This window comes from Hyalella azteca, unplaced genomic scaffold, assembly GCF_000764305.2.
Source record: "Hyalella azteca isolate HAZT.00-mixed unplaced genomic scaffold, Hazt_2.0.2 contig12758, whole genome shotgun sequence".
NCBI classification, from domain to species: Eukaryota; Metazoa; Arthropoda; class Malacostraca; order Amphipoda; family Hyalellidae; genus Hyalella; species Hyalella azteca.
The window spans coordinates 121,169-140,062 of record NW_025942706.1 but is presented as its reverse complement, the minus strand read 5'-3'; the positions used below and the strand labels follow the sequence as shown (position 1 = coordinate 140,062).

At 40.6% G+C, this 18,894-nt stretch overlaps 1 protein-coding gene across 3 annotated transcripts in view; it reads right to left on the bottom strand.

The window, feature by feature from the left end:
- LOC108667578 (Kv channel-interacting protein 1) overlaps positions 1-18,894 on the bottom strand; it is a 45,797-nt gene that overhangs the window by 8,829 nt on the left and 18,074 nt on the right. The window contains exons 1-4 of one of the 3 annotated variants that reach the window (XM_018154621.2): positions 14,788-14,891; positions 2,302-2,426; positions 872-941; positions 434-504 (exon numbers count right to left, since the gene is read on the bottom strand). In XM_018154621.2, the coding sequence (XP_018010110.1) occupies positions 434-504; positions 872-941; positions 2,302-2,426; positions 14,788-14,839 (318 nt within the window). In that variant the 5' untranslated portion in view covers positions 14,840-14,891. Of the gene's footprint in view, positions 1-433; positions 505-871; positions 942-2,301; positions 2,427-13,028; positions 13,271-14,787; positions 14,892-18,894 lie in introns of those variants that run through there. The other 2 variants (XM_018154622.2, XM_047883370.1) reach the window with 2 other exon arrangements.

Sequence of the window (18,894 nt, the reverse complement as noted above, 5' to 3'; positions counted from 1 at the left end):
AAGAGTATAGTTTCTCTCCACTTATTGCACTCGCATTGTCACACAATTCTTGACTGTATCGGTTGCCTAACAATTTTTCATTATGTACATATATAATAGACAATTGAGAAACATTTGAGTAGGAATTAATGTGGCTGCATCGATCACGCTTGGGCGCAATCAAGAGGCTTTCATTGAGGTCATAGCAATTTTTGCTATGAACTAGATTTTATTATAATTGATAAGTTTATCCAGAATTTAGTTTTATATTGAAATTAATTAGCCAAAGCTGAAGAAACTGAAACTACCAAGCTAAAAAGTTGAACTGCAGTTACCCGGTATTTCTTGGACTTGCCAATTTGAATAGTGATCGGTATGTACAGCAATCTAATATAAGCAGCTATATACTCAAGAGGTTCATCATTTGTGATGAGTTTGATTATATTATTCCTACCTCAAAACTAATGGAGCCGTTGTGGTCCGTGTCGAACGTGTTAAAGACGTAGTGTGCATACGCCGTGGCGTCTGCAAAACAGTACAAGTTAACAGTTTTATGGTTATTCCCAATCACTGCTTCCAATATGACTTTAGTACATCTCTTATTATTTTATTTTGAATATTTTGTAGCTGTATACTCTTGTAAAAATCACTAGTTTCATAGTTGTTGTCATGAAGATTATTTTTTTGTATGCAGCTTTCATACATGGTTGTGACAGTCACAAAAGAAATTTTGAAGCGAGTCATTTTAATTGATGATGCACCGTGCATGCCATTTTAATGATCATGCGCCAACCAGGACTGAACACAATTAAGAGCATACGCGCACATCCACATGCTGCGCTGGTGCAGAGAGCTGCACAAACAAGCGTATACAAAGAAGCAAGTGTCTCACCGCCCTGAGGGAAGAACTGTGAGTAGATGCCCTTGAAGGTGTCCTCGCTCACCATGCCGTTAGGGCACTCCTGTGGGCACAGATATTCATCGTCATCACAGCAATGCTGTATTTTGATACACCCTGCATAAACAACTCGTATACGCGTTGCAACGCATAACGACATTTTATGACTGTAACCTGTTCATTATTGCCATTACTTATTACTGCAACCTTATTTGATTTTAGCTTCATTGAAGAACACTCTGTTTTCGTAAATCGAACATGACGGTGCAAATGGAATGTGATCGCATGAGGCTGTACAATTAAGTTTTATCCACTTATGCTTCAATTTTATCTCGGTTTTGACATTCGTTAATTTATGGTGCCGGCAAATATCACATTGATGTTGTTTTCAAGTACATAAAAACTGCATTACCAATATCTTAATGAAGGCAAAAAGTGACATCGGAAAGTTTTAAATTTTCTAATTTTTCTTGAATTTAAATTCATTAATCGCTTTCAATATAGCATAATACAGCCTACTGATACCTACAATAGCGATCTGCCTTCATTATGAAGTCAATAAGCGGTATTGTGCACTTGGCCTTCATTGCAGGTGGCGACCATGTCTAGCTCGTGCTATCGCGGTAATATCGTGGAGTTATCGTGCGTCGGGTCGCGGTATCGCGCCGCTGTCGTTGCTAAGAGCAACAAAACAGTGCACCAGCATAGCTCTTATCGGCAGCCACATAGCGGCTTATCTTAATGTTAGGCGAGCTCCTGGAGCCGACAAAACTCTACTTTGAGAGCAGCAGGACGTGCTCAAACACCGCCCGCCCCCTCCACAACATCTCGATCTTTCATTGTGCACTCTGAGTTTTCAGTATTAAATTCTTACATTGATTAGTTGTTATACTTTTTTTCCCGGTTTATCACAACGGAAATAATTTGTTTGAAATGCTTGATTTGTGTCCAAGGTTTGCACATAGAAATATGTATTTATTATAGTTCTAACTTAATTAAGTGGATCTCTACTGAGGAACGACTGTGATTCCTATACTGTTCAAAGAAAAAATGAAAAAAAAACGATCGATGAAATCGTTCTGCCGTTTACCTGAAGATAATTTATTACGGGCAAATTTTGTTTTATTTTATTATATAGTATTACAAGTAGTGGCAGCATTGAAGGCTAATCAATAACAAGGTTGACCTGAACTGCGCATTGCTCAATGCTAAATTAGAAATTTTTAACCAAATACGTTCAATACCATTAGCATTGGCTCATGTTTCATGTAGAAAAAGTCTTTAACAAACCTTGAAGAAATATCAGCACATTACCATTTCACGTAAAGCGGCCGATTAGACGTGCGTTTTTACAATCTCTTTCTTAAACATTGCATGAATTAAACTTGTCCGATAATTAGGTCTAGGAGGTTACAGTATCTGACCGCCTTGAAGCCTCTGTACATGAGCTGCAGCTCCTTCTTGGTGAACTTGGTGGTGCGTGCCAGCGTTTCGATGCCGTCCACCTTGTAGCGTACCACGTTGAGCTCCACGTCCTCCGTGTCGTTCTCTGCACAACAAAACACCATTTAGAGCATAGACCGAACCTCGGTCACCTCACACATCTGTCTTTATCTTGAAGCCAAGCCTTGATTTGCACATTACGTTTTGTTTAAAGTATAGCCTTAATTGTTTAAGGGGGGGTATACCCTCCAGAAGAACTTCCACATTTACTAACGGATCTCTCTGAAACCTCACATATATATGTAAAATCAAAAAACAAGAACATTTTGTTCGTATGATTTTATCGGAAAAATTAATAGGAAACGTGAAATTCATAGAAAAAAGGGGTTACTGTAGAAATCTATCTCAACCTAGGGTTTTCAAGCTACAACATTGAGACACATATCATTCGATGCGTAAAGACCATACCATTCGAGTAACGAAGCTCGATTTTTTATTTTTACCTAAGTTTTTTACTCAAATTTTTCCGTTTTCATCTCATTATCTATAAATTTTCCCCCTCCCCCCATTTTGAATCCAAATTATGCACAAATCTATAAAAAGCGCTTCGTTACTCGATAGGTATGGTCTTTATAAATCGAATGATATATGTCTCATCGCTGTAGCTTCAAAACTCTAGGAGGAGAAAGGTTTTACGTGACAATAAGTGTGAATGTCCAGGAGAGCGCGACAAAGTCCCGCCCGCATCGCAATAGGCACTCAATGTAGCAAGGATACGAAACTAAACGTTTCTGGAGCTTGATTCCACTCAAGGATGGTGGGAGCGACTACATGCGCACCCCCTCATACAACGCCAGGCGGGTTTATGAGCTGCACCTCAAGCGAACACTGTATTTATAGTGCTGGGCAGCGAATTAGCTCCTATCTAATTTGTTAAAGAACTCCCCCACCCGCCCCCCTTTCATGATCTGTCGTGAAAGCATAAATAAAAGTACAGAGATGGCAATGGTACCGTTGGATAGGGCAGAATGTCAGCTTGCTTTAGGATGAGACTAAAACTCGAAAAAGCCAAATCTGAAAATGTTAGGGTATATATACCACCCCTTAAAGAACTCCCCCGCCTCCCTTTCATGATCTGTCGTGAATGCATAAATCAACGTACAGAGATGGTAATGGTACCGTTGGATAGGGCAGAATGTCAGCTTTAAGATGAGACTGAACGGGTAACTGAAGCGAAACTCAAGTAGACACTATATTCAAATAAAGTGCTCAGCACCAAATAAACTCCTATCTAATTTGTTAAAAAACTCCCCCACCCGCCCCCCTTTCATGATCTGTCGTGAAAGCATAAATCAACGTACAGAGATGGCAATGGTACCGTTGGATAGGGCAGAATGTCAGCTTTAAGATGAGACTAAAAACCGGAAAAGCCGAATCCGAAAATTTTAGGGTATCCCGTATCCCCCCCCCCCCCTTAATAATATGAGCATCTAATTTACTTGTGTAAAGCAACGAATTAATTTCCTGCTTCCTGTTTCGTTCGTCTCATTGTTGTGTTTTTGTTCACCGTAGGCACAATCATCCAATTATTGCATTACTAATTCATTAAATCGCGAAGTCAAGGAGCGACCAGATCGCGCTGATGAAATCTCGGGCTCATTTGCATGAAAGTAATTTTTGCTACCCGAGTTAGAGCTGTTTTGGCTTCGATCTTCGCGCCAGCTGACGAATTAAGGACTTCTACTCCCTTTCGCGGCTGCTGAGGCTGAGAAAAATTATTGCGCTTCACACTTTTATTCTTTTAATTTGTCAACTTGCCGAAGATTAACAGCCAGTAATTTCTCGCACTGCGTTTGAGTTTCATCGGTGTATGAAGTGGCTTTCATTTTAGTTTCAGAGACCAACATGTAGATGTTAGTCATCCACAGCTGGGGATTAAATTGGTCTTGAAAGAGAACACCCTGAACCATGGTGCATAAATCGGTTTATTTAGAAGCGACTTGATGCATGAGTTAATTTTTTGCCGGGTCAAAAGTGCACTGTAGGTAATCTGTTATACGAGCCGTAATAGCTGCTCTGCAATACATTGATTGTCACGTTGCCGCCGCCGTCTCCCTGCGGCCACACTGCTTGGAGCATCTCGTACGTCGTCACCTCGGCGGAGATGTGGCTAGCTACGTCGAATAACATTTATGCGCTCTACTGTTATAGGGTGCGCGAACAACATGGTAAACTTCAAAAGCTTTCACGTCATCGCTACGATAAAATCTTTGCAACGTCATTAATATTATTTATGACATGTATTGTATTTATTTGTTTTATAATTGCAGTTTAGCTACAGCAAACAACTTGGTGAGAAGTTGTGTTCACTAAATGGGTGCTACGGGTTTATTTCTGTATCCCCTTTCAAAAGTATATTACAAGGGCTTCGATATTTCATCTACTCATGTAGAAAAAAGTTTAATGGGTTATGATGATGAAATAACCCTATAGGCCATTTTATAAAACAAGCATCTTCCGCCTTTGTAGGAGGTCACTAACAATATTTTGCGGCGGGCGCGCAAAATTAGTTTGATGAGGTGGCGGCAGTGCGGCAATTAAGGAGATGTGCAGTGCGTTAAAGTAAGCGGGATGCATACATATGAACCGCGCCGTTATCGCGCGCTGCGTAACTCAAGCAAATGGCGCGCCGCTCTCGCTAAGTGAGCCGCGGGCGTCGTGATGTACTGCGCCGCGCTGGGGCCGGCGACCGCTGATGCACGGCGGTGTGCCGGCCTTGATAACCGCCCTATAAGTCTCGGCTCTTTATCGTTCGCATCATTCTGAATTTAAGGTATAATGCTTGACATTATAAAAGAATGGTAATTTAGTCCCCCCATTACACGGTGAACGAAAGGTCTGTTACATAATGTGACCGATGGCGCTTGATATTTATTTGTCTTTTAAAAATCTGGTTATAGAAACCAGATCCGTCTTCCATTGCAATTATTCTCACTTCTCGTTCAGAAAAAAAGAAAAAAAAGGTGTTGAAATTAAAAATTTCCCAGGAGATCCCGAATTTATTTGAACCATTGTAAATTCGAAAATATTTTATTCTCTGATAAATTTAAAGTGACTACCCACTGTACAACAGGGGCATAAAAAAATTGTTTTCATTCACGCACAATTAAGTCCTGCAGTTCAGGTGCGGCTGCTCCTATTCCATTATATATATGTTCCCCGGCACACTGTTACACACTGTAATCAAAGATCATATATAGGCCTACTCAACAATAAAAACAATAAAACTGTCGCAAGAAACGAACTGTCGTAATTTGCATTTTAATGTTCATATGTGCAATATATTTTGTACCGTAGATTCTTTCAGTATTTTACTTCAAATAGAAGCATCGAGTATCGTCATGCAGAACTGGCTGGCCTGGTCAACGCGAAATATGCAAAGTTCTCATTCACAGTAGATATTCGGCAATTTATTACTGCTATTTCCGTATTCATCTGCTCCCCTACGCAAGCACCGATATAATACCACAATCAATTTGGTGGGCGCACGTGTGCACATGGTCACTTTCATTTTCTCCGAGACTTTACTCATAAAGGGTTTTTCGCTAGCAGTGCTCCGTTGGCTTGTAACCAAGGTTAACCTGGCAGGTTAAACTGCTGAGTTCCCCGAGCAACTTAGGGTTAACCTGATGGTATAATAAACGTACTCCCGCATTTTCCAAGTTCGTTTCTGCTGTTCGCGTGCACACAAATTGCATGCAAAGTTTAACAAATGATGCGGAGGAAAGATGTGCTACAGAAACAGCCGCAAATTTAATGAAAAAATTTAGAGTTAGAATAAGGTCAAGCGTGCTTACGCTGACGATCACCTGGAGCTCCAATTCTCTAAAGCCATTGCACTGTTTAACTAAGAGCGGCCATGTTAAGGCATCATTTTATCTCAATAGGACAGCCATAAAAATGCCTGTGAATTCCTGCTTCTTTTCCGGCGGCGCACTTTACGGTCGGGTCTCGGTCGTAAAAAGTTCCGTCGGGCTACTGCTACGCTTGCGGGGACCAGGAAGCAGGGCAGGTATAAAGCGGGGTCCTGAAGAGCGAGATGTTCCTTCCATCGTTGCGCAGCATTCGCATGGGTTACGGTGCGTATAATAAAAGAAGTCCCCGCACAACTTTACGCACTGGCCGAGGGGGCGCCACCAAACGTCTTGTTGCGGACGCGCAAACATTTAAATGCCGTTTTCGTCACGCCCTGCACGCACAGATACCTCAACGAGGTTTCCAAGTGACTTTCTAAGAAATAGTATTATTGGTAATAAGAATGATTATAGGTGCATGATTTAGTTCACGGTCTTGCAGTACGTTCACTCGTCGGCCAAAAAATATTTCAATCTGTATGTATTTTGATTATCTTTCATTCAACTTGCCTAATACGCCATAAAAGAGTCTCGCCGATCACATAACTGTCATGCCAGGCGCTGAACCTTGCAACTTCCTTCCATAACGAAATAATTAAACATCACGCACGGCGTCACAACATGCAACAATATTGAGCAGGAAATTGTTCTTAATTATTCACTTGATTTCCAATAAACAAATAGAGGTGATGGATTATGGATACAATGATCAACGTGGAGTAATAATGGAGGATATATTCGCTGCACTGATTGCAGTGATTCCGAGTCAGATAAATTATGCGCCTCATAAAGTCGGCCTTTCGAAAGGCTAGAGATTTTTGCGTCCTCCATCTTGGCGTAATATGCAATTTTAAAATTACCGTTTATATAATTGATTCGTTGGAATTATCATAGAATGTTGCCATGCATTTTATTTGCCAATATCGGGCTTTTACGTCCTGTTTTTGAATTTTCGATTGAGTTAATTGATTCTACTTGTGCTTTAGAATTTTCGTACTGACGATGGAGATCTGAAACGTTTTCTACAATGATATAATGAATTTGATTAGCATGTTTACATTTTAAAATTATTACTGGACTTTCGGCTAAAACATTTCACCATGCGTTATTACTTTTACATTTGACTTTATGTTACTCCAATATTATCTTTGAAAATATTTTTATTAGAAGACACACACGCGGATTAACACTTTGTACGTGATGAATCAGAAGGCCCGAATGCATCATTGTCTGTTCAGACGTATTAGATGACTGAATTATACGAGTTAGTTAATTTATTAGAAGGCAATATTATTCGTGTACTTAATTGTTTATTTTTATGCCAATATTATGCATATACTTTGCGCTCAATTCATCTTTACTAGGTATTATGCTTATGTTAGCCTATTGTTGAAAATTTCGTTTGATTATTGGTCAACACAAGAGACATCACAACCTATTAAAAATGACAACCGAACTAAAATTTCTGCATGGAGTCCATGGATGCCAATAGGTATATGAAGTAATGGTTGCCTCATATTTAAAAATTACTTATACGTTAATTGCATTGCTATAACTTGCCTAATATTGCGCCACTAAGTTATAGAAAATCACGCATCCAGCGTTGAACAGACGGTGTCTCATATTGGTGGCGTTTCATCCAAAACTAACAAGTACAGTATACTTATATATCGCGCATCACAATTTATTTAGACCTTAATGTTAAACCAGAGCTCCCATGTGTGTCATTTTAGTCCTTGTTTTGCGTTGTGAATCATATCTATAGGTCATCACGACTGTGGGAATGTCCGTTAACTGTTGGTTGATTACTCACTGGTACATGACCACGAAATAATGTTTGGTCGTTTAGACCGTACACGAGGGTTGAACGGCATTAAAATATTTCATTAGCTGAATCTGTATTTACATGTTTCTAGTACAAAGCGTGAATGATGTCTGCCGCCTCTCAATTTAGAGGCGTTGCTTCTGGCCTGTCCTGTTCGCTGGATGAGTTCCGGCAAGGCCTCCCATTGTTCTTCGGGCCAAAAGACGGCGCTCAGGAATTTCGACGGCCCTCTCGACAAGGCTTGAGGTTACTGGGGCCGGCGGCCAGGAAGACGGACGTAGTAAATACCGCGTGCACAATGTACCACTAATCCTGGCTTGACTGCCACGATGAAAATGGAGACGTTACTTCGCTTAATTAACGCCTCAGAGGAAGTTTGCGGTACTCACTTAAGCTCATCATGTTCGGGACTGGCGACTTCCTAGTGTCTTCTGTCAAATTAATCCAGCAGAGGAATTAAAAAATTATATATGCTATTCTGAGAGGCTGGTAATATCGTGCTGGCTCCAATTTATAACTGCCGACAGCGCAGGCAATGAAATAGCAAGAGCTTCCTTTTGTTGAATGTTGGCGCATAGTGTTTTCCATGAATGTGACTGCTTATCACTCGCCAGTGTCGTACGGCTCTCACATCAGGCCATATCTGTTTCCTGGGATACGTTACCCTATGTTTTATTGGCCTTCTACGTGTAATCTAATGAAAATTATGGCTTACTGTTGGCTCAGATTTTTGCGACCTTATTGCAGGATCACATCAATAACAATCGGCATTTGCATGTCCCATGCAGTTCAGTTGACTCATTGCAAAAGTTTTATAAGTGATGTGTTGTTCGACACGACTATAATTTTTTAATCTCATGGGAGTACAGAATTCTTGCTTTCGAATTATACCTACTACGTGACGAAGCAATTACGTAAATAATTTTAGATGTGCTGTAACAATTTCCTATAATATTTACGTTGGAAGCCAGCATATGTTCACTACACCCAGAAAAATGCGTCTCCCATTTTAACGTCAGCAAAATGACGATTCTAACGTTGTGATTATTACCTATCATGATCAGAGGTCATGTGTAAAACAGACACGAACGGCTCGAGCTTTACCTTTGTGCAATAAAGGACTTATGCGCAAGACTTGGGTATATTATGGGTGCTACTGTATGAGTAAATATGAATAAATAAGGATATCCGCCCATATTTTCCTTCAACTACTGAAAGTAGTTGAAGTACTAAATACTTTTTAAAACTTTTAATTCGTTTTCTCAAAGGACAAATCTGTTTTGTTATATTTTATTCGAGCGCAAGTTCGGTTTCCTAATATGCGTTGCTAATTTCCTGAATAACAGAAAAGGGATGTGTCAGCCGTAACAGTTTGATCATATTCGATCACATTCATACAATTATGGTGTACCAATGAAAACAAATATGTGTGATACTCCGTGATTTATTGTGTCATTCTCTGATTCTAAAGTTTCCGTTCAAGGAGATTTTTATGGCTCCTCATCTGTAACCTGAGGTCGTGGAGACGGGGTCGTAAACTGTTGAATCAGACCCCAGAGCGCGTCATTAGTTTAGTTAGGGAGCGACGCAGCGCGATCACTGCATGCGGTCGTCGCAATGCGTGCACCGCGCAGGCCATGAGTCTGGCTGTCATCTCAATGATTGTCATGGCTCCTCGATCGTGAACTCAGAGACCGAGACCACTGCGCTGACTATTTGCACGCTTATAGTTTGCTGCACCGAAAGGCAGTCCCAATTGTCATGAGTGCAGCGTTAACACACACCTGTGATCGCTTTGCCGGCACACCTGTGATCGCTTTCGAATATTTAAGATGGATTGTAGGAATTGCTAGATAATGAGAGTTGCTCGTTATGCAGCGTTAATCAATTTGTTAGAGTTTTCTATAACAAGGACGAGTTTTGGGCTTACGGCGTGTTATCGGTGTTGAAATATTTTTAATGAAGCACCTGTATTTGATATCACGTCTGATAGTTAATATTGAAATGTATGAAAAGCGAACATAGAGTATTTTTCTAAATGGTATCCACATTAAATATCATTGTTCACTGTTCTGCGTTTTATAGCCCAGCGAAAGGAATTATTTTAGTGCTACCTGGCAATGAAGACGATTTTTTTTAATTCCCCACAAAATGATGATGCATATATTTTTAATCTTGCTTTGCGCCTCAATCAAGCCACTGCCCATTGAAAGATTCATAAAATTATTATCGTAAGGTTTGATGGATTTATTAGAATTGTCAAGTCAATTTTTGGTTCCGTAGATAATCTTCAAGCAATTGTAAAATGAAATGACGCTAATGGTTGATTTGAGCGTTTGCCTTGAGATTGAGGAACGGTATGCGCATGGGGAACTTACCATGTTTGGTCTCATTCCAGCACGCTCGATATGAAGCGCATATATAGGCTCCCTTCTATGGTCAGGACTCAGAGCAATTAGGACCCACCCTGTCTCCTGCCTACTCCTTCCCTGCCTCCTCCCATTCTCTTATTACACCTCCTTCTTTATTTGCTTACGTCGTCTGCTCGTCTGTGCGAACGTTAAAATCTCTCAAGAAGAGTAAACTTTTCTCAGGAACTTCCCTCGTCAGCGTGTCATTGCAGCGTCGACCAAGATGAAAGATTAGCCAAGAATCATCAGGGAATGGTCCATGTGATGAATGAGCTGCTAGCGCCGCGCACTTGATTGCAGCAACTCAGTTTTGTTCGCCATAAATATCTATAGAACATTGAGATACCTCATCGAAATTTGCTAATTTTTGACTTCAAATAAAATACGTTGTCACGAGACCCGCTCATTTACAAGTACAAAATATTTATGTGCCAAAAAATATCATTTCATATTTTCAGGTGTATCGCAACAGAGTACTCATATGAGTTAAATTACGTTGTATTCGCGTCTCATGTTAGCTTCTGTGCCGGTTATAACGCATTGTATCGAATTTTAGCAACAATTTCAATTCAGATTCTGCTCATCGCCAAAGATATCTGGATTTCACCAATTGAAATTCGGTTTTATATAACAGATAGATTCATTTGCAAATAAAACTCTTTCGTATTATAGATGTTCAAAAAATTCAGTTACTTGTTGATGCTATAAATACACGCATGAAACGAACCGTACAAACCTTGTAGCCAAATGTACTTGATGCGTAACATTGCTTAATTGTTCACGTCATGTTATTTAGGTTTTTGCACTCGTAGTAAAACGTGGAACATAAATCACGACAACTAATTCAATTTGTTACTATAAGTACTTATAGTGATTAAAGTTCAGCGTGCTGTTAAGCGGCCATAGCCCCTCATCCTAAATTGCGGCTTATATTATAAAACTATAACACTACATGGCTACCATTTACGTGGCATATAATGAGCAAAGATTTCATGACGAAACTTACACGTGTGACCGGCAGCACTATGCTTGTTTTAGTACAATTTTCTATGCCTTATAAATGTGTATTATTTTGAACTGCTAGATTGGGCGTTCTTTTTAAAATTGCTCGGATCGAATATTTCAACATTAAATGTTAAACTCAATGTTCGATCAAAGTTTTTACATTAATAGCGTTGAGCACGGTGAAAAATTGCTGGCGAACTGCCATCATTAATCAACGAGCATGCACCTCTATTTTATTTTACGAGCGGAAGGTTTTTTTGGATCTCGGTTGTCTGAACACGGTCGTTTATATAAATTCAGCTACGGAATTTAAATATTACATATCGTTCAAATTTTCCGATCCGTAAAACTATTATTTGCATTTAATTAAACCAGTCAGTAGAATTACAATTAGAATCTTTTCCGTACCAAAATTTGAAGCAGGGTAACTCATTCATCCACATGAGTTAGAATTGTTGCGAAATGAATCAGTATGTACATAGTTATTTGTACCTACAATACGTGAGAGTATACATGGTAAGAGAGATTTTAGGGTAAAAATAAGGGGCTTGATCGTGTAGGCAACTTTAACTGTAAATCCGTCAGAATTTGACTGAGGATGGCACATTCAATGGATGATCAGCTCATTAAGCGGGGCATCAATTCTGAGGACGGTAACTTGATATATGAACCTTGTTAGGTTTTACTTGGTAATACACAAAACAGCACCGGTTTTTAGTTAGCACAAATTTTTCATTTATGCAAATAATGAATTTTTCGAGAATCTTTAATTACCTTGAGACTTGAAGATTCCCATGAATTTTTTTTCTGAACCTTCAAAGTGGACGAAGATATTATGTTATTATGTTTTTTTTTTTTTGTGATCTCTCGGTCGATGATAGACGAGCATCGCACGAAATAACCGAGCAAACATAATAGGCAATAATCTGTAGCCAACATGTTGGGACTGTTCAAAATTGTGTATAGGTATTCTGAAACAATGCTCGTCCTTGTCACGACATATAAAATACACCAGCCAATTTGGACCTAAAAATAGTATACCCGTGAATCTGATTTGTTGAATGTTTTTTTTTATCATCACAGGCTTTGCAATCCGTGTGAGATTTCTAGAGTCTCACCTCGGAACACGATTCCAATTTAAAACCTTAGGTCTGGATTGGGAGTTACTTGGCTTCCCACAAGACCGCTTCTGGATCACACGCTAACCCTGCTGCTGCTCTTCCTCTCTATTTTTATTCAAGTAAAAATTTTAAAAAGGAAATTTTCCACGCACCGTAAACTATTTCATACCCATATGCACTCAGAAAAATGAGGACACTTTGTCCAAATAGTGATGCACTTTTTGTCCATGTGCGAGTCATCATGACACATTTCGTACAGCTGAAGGTCGTATCAGTGCTACGACCGCGCTCTGTACGTATACGGACTGTACGTGAGCAAATAAGTGTCACTATTCGGACGACATGACCCAATAATTTGGTGAGTGCGGACGAGAGCCCAAACAACACCGATAACTTACAGTTATTGGATGACATGCAACATGCAAATCGCACCTTTCTTCCTTTTTAGGCTTCTTCTGAGGAACCTGGCCATGAGAGCGCTCAACTGCGAACACGTGTCGGTGGCTGCCTTAAGAAGCTCTTCACTCTCACAGTTATTGTTCACGTTGTCTTACTTGGCTGGATATGCCGGCTTCACTGTCTTACTTCTGGTAAATATAATTCACTTTGCTTCCGTCTCAGCATATTCCGAACGCGGCCTATCTGCTCTGCGTGAACAAGACCTGTGAATGATTAATTGCTGTTGATTAATCTTTAACGAGATTTGGATGTGCATTCAGCCTAAAATCCAACGTCGAGTTCCTGTGATCGTTCACCGAAATGATAGGCGATTTCATTTACTTGAAATCGATTTATTCTGATAACCAACATAAATTGTTTAAATAGCATTAAGAATAATCTTGATTTATCACAAAATTTTAAGTTTTCGAATAAAAACTACGAGTTGAAGAAAATAGAAAATTTTGTCGACGGCACAATCAAATAAATGCAACGTTGAGCGACCGAGATGGTCCGAATCCGTCGATGAGTTTGTTATTCACTTGAAGTTTCCTTCAAGCCGGCGTGCTGTATAATGTCGTGCGCTGCTAACGAATGAAATCTAAACTTCAGAGATGTTCTTTTAATGCGTCCATAGTTGACGGTTTGTTCCCGATCTCGCGTTTGGTTTCTTAAGACGCGTTTGTGTACTCAAACCTTAACGAGTTTACGGGGTCTGTAAACTCGCATCTTCATTGTTGAACGAGCCTTTTCAGGGTCACTGAAATGAAGCTTTGTTTTCAGCCGCGCTACTTGCCCGCCGAATAAAGAAGTTCTCTTTAGATGTTAGGATCATCTCTTGCGAGAAGATTGCAATAGTTTTGCATTATAGGTTAACACAATCAGTTGGCTTCTGACTTTGTCTTCAGAGTTTATGATGGTGTTTGAGGACGAATTATCGCTGTTGTGTGTATGGGTACACACGCATGATGGAATCAGGATATGTCTCTATATGGCGCAGTGCAAATGTCGTAATAGTTACGCTTTTATTAGTACTTGTAGGTGTAGGTGTTTGATCGAGACGTTGTTATGGTGCTTGGGAACAGCCGGCTGTATAATTACAAATAAATGAGAGCGCATGATAAGTAACTAGCCTATCTAAATGATCTACGAACGCAAGTAGAATTATTAAATTATTAAAATAAAATCTATGATAAGCCCTTGGATCTTATAAATATCATTAGCGGGTGAATGGTTTGAAGTAAAATATGTTTAGAAATGAACAGTCTTTACCTCTAATAGTCCAAACAATAAATTTGATTGGCGTTCGTTCTACCTTTTAAAAAGCAGCTCATTGCACTGCGTTTTTGATTAATTTATGCTCACTAATTTATTAGAAGTGAAGTAGTTTCAACAATTGAACCGAACTTTGTTGAAATGGTAGATACAAACGCAGCTATAGATTGAACCCGATGAGCCCTCATCGGGCTCAAAAATATCAGCAGCTTTAGATTAAAGCCATTAATACTGAATACGCGATCACGTTTTCATTTACACTCTTCAAAGATCAAAGAATAAAACATCAGGAGAACTTGTAGTGTTCGGCAAAATACACTTATTTTATTGCACCATATATAAGTGAAGTTTTTACGTCAAGCATTTGTATACACCAGTTGTAATTCCGAATGTTTTTTTCCTTGATTCAGAATTAGCGCTTAATTCCTGAGATTAATTAATGATCTCTGTCATCACGCTGATAATTATATACACGTACGTTTACATCCTCTGTCCGTTCTGAGGGCAACAGCGTGTCTTGCTAACTGCATTCCGCGGAGCACTCAGTGAAGACGCGCCGGGAGAGAAACCTGGCACATCCTCTCGTCACGGGGCCCTGCGCCCTATTGATTGTGGGAAGCTGTGAGCCTGTGTCCCACACTGCCTGATGCTGCGTCTTGCCCTCGCTTGGAGAGGCTGTTCCCTCACCACACTGCCTGACGCTGCGTCTTGCCCTCGCTTGGAGAGGCTGTTCCCTCACCACACTGCCTGACGCCTGTCTCTTATACACATCTAGATGTGTATAAGAGACAGGCGTATAGCGGTCGAGTTACTGGTGGCAGTCATTTACTGCCAGGAGTGGAGGCGCAGCAAGCGGCAGCTGAGCTGTCACAGAGCGCCATTTATCATGGCCCAGTGACGCACTCAGGACGCAGCGCGCCCCGAGGTCAGACAACGCTGTACGGCGGTCTTATAGTGTCCGCCCAGCTCGTCAGCAGCCTTCCGTCTGCGAAGCACACTGTATCTATGAAAGATCTATGAAAGACTGGCGCTCTAGGATGCAAGTAATTATATAGGCACGTGGAAACGTTCAACTCAGTATCAGTTAGAGGTGCGCGTATAGTTCTTGTCTTTCACATACACGAAAGCATCATTAATTGCTAAGAGCGAAACCGAACCGTGATTTGAGTGTGCCCGAAACCGCCGAGTCATTATTCATGTTGAGGCTCAAAAAGCCTCGCAGCGAACGCTGTTTAAAGTGCTGCATAGAGTGCATGGGTGCCACTAAGGCACAAACCGTAGCGGCACCACGGCTAAGTGTGACACTATTCGTGACTGCTTCACTGATGTATATGCTTATGTTACCAGTAATGAAATCTCAGTAACAACTGGGACTATAGGTTTTAACGTCGCTAATCTGTCGATAGAAAATATTTCAGGTATATTAAGCATAATGTTTATTGAATAGTATCAAATCGAGACCCGAACTCGGCATTTAGTGCCTCAGTTGAGTGCATCCTTTTATTTTTAAATATAAATACACTCGTTGACAAATAATTTGCTGCAGAAATTTGACGATGGGAAGAATGTTTACGAGATATTTTTTCCAATCCTGTAGCCGGTATAAAGTCAGCCGGGCTGACAATCGTGAAAGTGACTTCCTTCTCTCGTATCCCTGTCTCTTATACACATCTAGATGTGTATAAGAGACAGGCCTGATGCTGCGTCTTGCCCTCGCTTGGAGAGGCTGTTCCCTCACCACACTGCCTGACGCTGCGTCTTGCCCTCGCTTGGAGAGGATGTTCCCTCACCACACTGCCTGATGCTGCGTCTTGCTCTCGCCTCGACAGCTGCACCACGAGCGCTGCTCGCCAGGCCGCGCAACCCGAAACGCTGCCATAACCTATGACGTCATCGTCCTGCCGTGGACCCACGTTATTTGGCGGCGCTCAGTTACGGGTAGCAGGCGAGTGCTGTGCATTAGGTTACTAGGTTACGTAAAAACGCAGGCGTTGGTACGGGGGAGCTAAAAAATATTTTCAATTGGATAAAATAGTTAAAAATGTGCATAAAAGCAGGTTAAACGGATTTCGGATGTTTTTTTTTTTTGTGGGGCATCGCATTAAATGGTTTTAAACAACTGCCATCAGGTCGATTGTAAGTGGTATGAGGTATTCTGCCATCTTCAGTATTGGTTTCTCTGTGCATGATAAATTTTAAGTTCACAAAACACTTTTGTCAGATAGATTGTTTGCATAGAGATTCGTTAAATTGATAGCTCATACTCAATCGAACTATGTCAGATTTTAATGTAAGTAGTAGTGCATGAGCATTAGTTTGGAACATGAGTATTTCATCTATTAATAATGCTTCGAGAATCGTTTTCGTTCTTGCAATTGACAGGAGTTGTTGGGTATACCACAGTGAACCAATCGGAAGCTATCATAACTTCTGGATAGCTGAATCACAGCGCTGAAAAATGAGCTGCAACTTTGCGGCCCAAGTTTAATCAGCTTCATCTGCTAATAAGCCTCTTGCCGAATGCCGCCACTTGATATGCGGTCGGCCAGGCGCAACTGCATGCAAATGCTCTTGAATGTGACAAGCCAAATCTTCGACACTTGAACGTGACCGCCATTTGTAAGCTCTGTCCGCTTGCGAAGGTAATATATATAATTTCATGCTGTGCTAACGGTTGTAGTGAGCTTGGATTAGTGGGTTTAATACTCAATTTTTTGGTTATACATTTATCAATTTATAATTTCATTTTCCTCTTACTTATTTGTGTCGTTCAATACTGTGAAAAATTTCAAAGTAAATGCTTTCTTGGCATCATTGCAATTCTTGGCGCTCGAGAATGGCTTAGAATTTACGCGATTTGCACATTCTGGGCGCCTGCCCCCCAAGCTTTTGGCCATCACTCGCCTGACTGAGCAAAGTTTTGACACTGAGAGAACGATCTTTGCACGATTTCCTGTGATTGAATGAATCACCATCAATTGGGCAAGCCTTTCACTTTAACTAGTTAGTCAGGACCTCGTGATCAGTGGACCAGCCAAGGGGCGCTGCTTCACATTTGTCAGTGCAGTACGCTTATACAATTAGTATCACGAAGGACATCATAAGTTGACGCCATCAAGAGTTTTTTTCGTAAGAGTTCTTTAGTTCCATTTTTTGAAGTGCAAACCTTCGGGCTGAATGGGTATGTTCATACATCATATAGTCGAATGTTCTCACGCGTACTCGCATCATACGAATAGGGTACGTTAAAATGAAGTGACTCCAATTAAATTGCACTAAAAACGGATTTAAATAATTCTGAATGCTTTTGGAGAATATTGTTTCGAGACTGATGTAGTTTTGCGGCTACGCCACAATCAACTAAGCGATTTATCCTAATGGTCTATTTGCAATTGACCGCTTTGCTTAAATTAACAGTGAATCGGTAACAGAAATATATTGCAGTACAATTGGATTCTGGATTTTAATCAAGGCATTAGTGAAACACGACAACTTAGAACATTAACGTCGGGGTTTAGGCTCCCTCTGACGTATTAGAAAAATTTCACTTTTCTTCAGTTCACGATCCAGGAGAAAACTATCATTTCAGCGGTAACTTCGTTGGTTTTCTGTCCTTGCCCATTTTCGTGTGATCTGTGCATGACATACTCTAATTACTTTATGTTTTGAACTGCAATCTCTCTAGGAAGTGAGCTTTTAATGGAAATAGTAATTATTTTTTTATGAAAGCAGTACGTACTGTCCCTCTTTTGTTTCACACACACACACACATGCGTCTTGGAAACATTTCTCACGCGGGGCTCAAATGGCGTTTTTTGGCAAAGACTCGATTTTTTGGTGAATTAGAAAAATGTCCTGCGCTGCAGCTCGGATTGCAGGGATCTTATTAAGACCTTATTCCTGCCATGAAATTTTTAATCTAACCCCAGCCAGACTTTTTTTCGACCGCTCGTTGCGCCCATCCAATCTTGCTCAACGAGACTCGTTCTCAGAAATCGAGCGCTTGGCGTCGGTTCTCGTTAATTCGGTCCAGCAATGACTGGCCTTTGTGGCGAGACCCAAAATGGAACATGGCCTCATTAAATAATATCGAGTGGCCTAAGACGACGCGCTGTTTCAGAAAACTCGTTTTCTCCTCTTGGCCACACGATGATAAACACTGTTTCTATGTGGAAATCTGTTCCTTCCTTATTGTCGAATAAGACGAAATTCTGATGCTAACCGAGATGAGGTGAAATAATGGAAACAATGATAAATGTGCAAATTACGGCAATAATATATAAACGAGCTTAATCGAGCTTAAATAGGTTAATATTTTTAGCGCATTTTCTCATTTATGGAAAAATGCACTATTGTGCTCGCCATGTCCGTCTGTCCGTCCGTCCGTCCGTCTGTCTGTCTGTCCGTCCGTGACTTCACGTTTTCGTGGACGAGAAAATGCGCTCTCTGTCACTCACTGCAGGGACTACTGAGTTATATTTTTTCGCCATTTGGTGTAAGCTGCGTATAGCGGTCGAGTTACTGGTGGCAGTCATTTACTGCCAGGAGTGGAGGCGCAGCAAGCGGCAGCTGAGCTGTCACAGAG